Source organism: Canis aureus, chromosome 8 (genome assembly GCF_053574225.1).
Source record: "Canis aureus isolate CA01 chromosome 8, VMU_Caureus_v.1.0, whole genome shotgun sequence".
NCBI lineage: Eukaryota > Metazoa > Chordata > Mammalia > Carnivora > Canidae > Canis > Canis aureus.
This window is the reverse complement of record NC_135618.1, coordinates 35,163,125-35,163,942: the sequence shown is the minus strand read 5'-3', so window position 1 is coordinate 35,163,942 and position 818 is coordinate 35,163,125. Positions and strand designations below refer to the sequence as shown.

The 818-nt window shown below is 84.5% G+C and overlaps 1 protein-coding gene across 4 annotated transcripts in view; it reads left to right on the top strand.

The window, feature by feature from the left end:
- Nucleotides 1-342: 342 nt before the first annotated feature.
- The window catches only part of SORT1 (sortilin 1), a 65,532-nt gene continuing 65,056 nt past the window's right edge, over nt 343-818 (top strand). For all 4 annotated transcript variants that reach the window (XM_077905756.1, XM_077905755.1, XM_077905754.1 and 1 more), the window contains exon 1: nt 343-648. In XM_077905756.1, coding sequence (XP_077761882.1) covers nt 358-648 — 291 coding nt within the window. In that variant the 5' untranslated portion in view covers nt 343-357. The remainder of the gene's footprint in view (nt 649-818) is intronic.

Sequence of the window (818 nt, the reverse complement as noted above, 5' to 3'; positions counted from 1 at the left end):
CGGTGTCCGCGGCGGGGCGGGGCGGGGCGGGGCGGGGCAGCGCCCGCGGAACTCGGGCGGCCGGCGAGGCCGCGGGGCGAGCGGGATGACCTCAGCCGCCTCGGCCGCTCCAGCCAATCGGCCCCGCGTCCCGGCCTCGGAACGCAGGACCCCCGCAGCCGGAGACGACGCGAGCCAATGAGGAGCGGCCGCCGAAGAAGGACAGGCGGCCCGCCTATGGGGCGGAGGGGCCGGGCCGCGCGTCCGCGGAGCGCCGGGCCGGCTCGGGGGTGTGGCGCGGCGCCGGCGGCGGGGGCGGGGGCGGGCGCGGGCGCGGGCGCGGGCGGCAGGTGGCGGCGGCGTCGGCATTCGGCGGCGATGGAGCGGCCCCGGGCAGCCGCGCACGGCCTCGGCCTCCCCCTCCTCCTCCTCGTCCAGCTGCTGCCGCCCGCCAGCCTCGGCCAGGACCGGCTGGACGCGCCGCCGCCGCCCGCCGCGCCGCTGTCGCGCTGGCCCGGGCCCGTCGGGGTGAGCTGGGGGCTGCGCGCCGCCGCGCCCGGGGGCCCCGGTCTCCGCGCCGGCCGCTGGCGCCGCAGCGCGCTCCAGGACGACCAGGACTGCGGCCGCGTCCGGGACGTCGTGGCCAAGCTGGCCAACAACACGCACCAGGTGAGCGGCCGCCGGGCCCCCCCGGCCCCCCCCGATCCCCCCCCGGCCCCCCGCCCCTCGCCGCGCGCCTGGCGTGTCCACGGGGGCCCGGGGGCGCAGGCCGCCCCCCCCCCCCCCCCCCGCCGGGCCCCGGCTGCGGCGGCGAGTCCGGCCCGCGCGGCTGTGTCGTC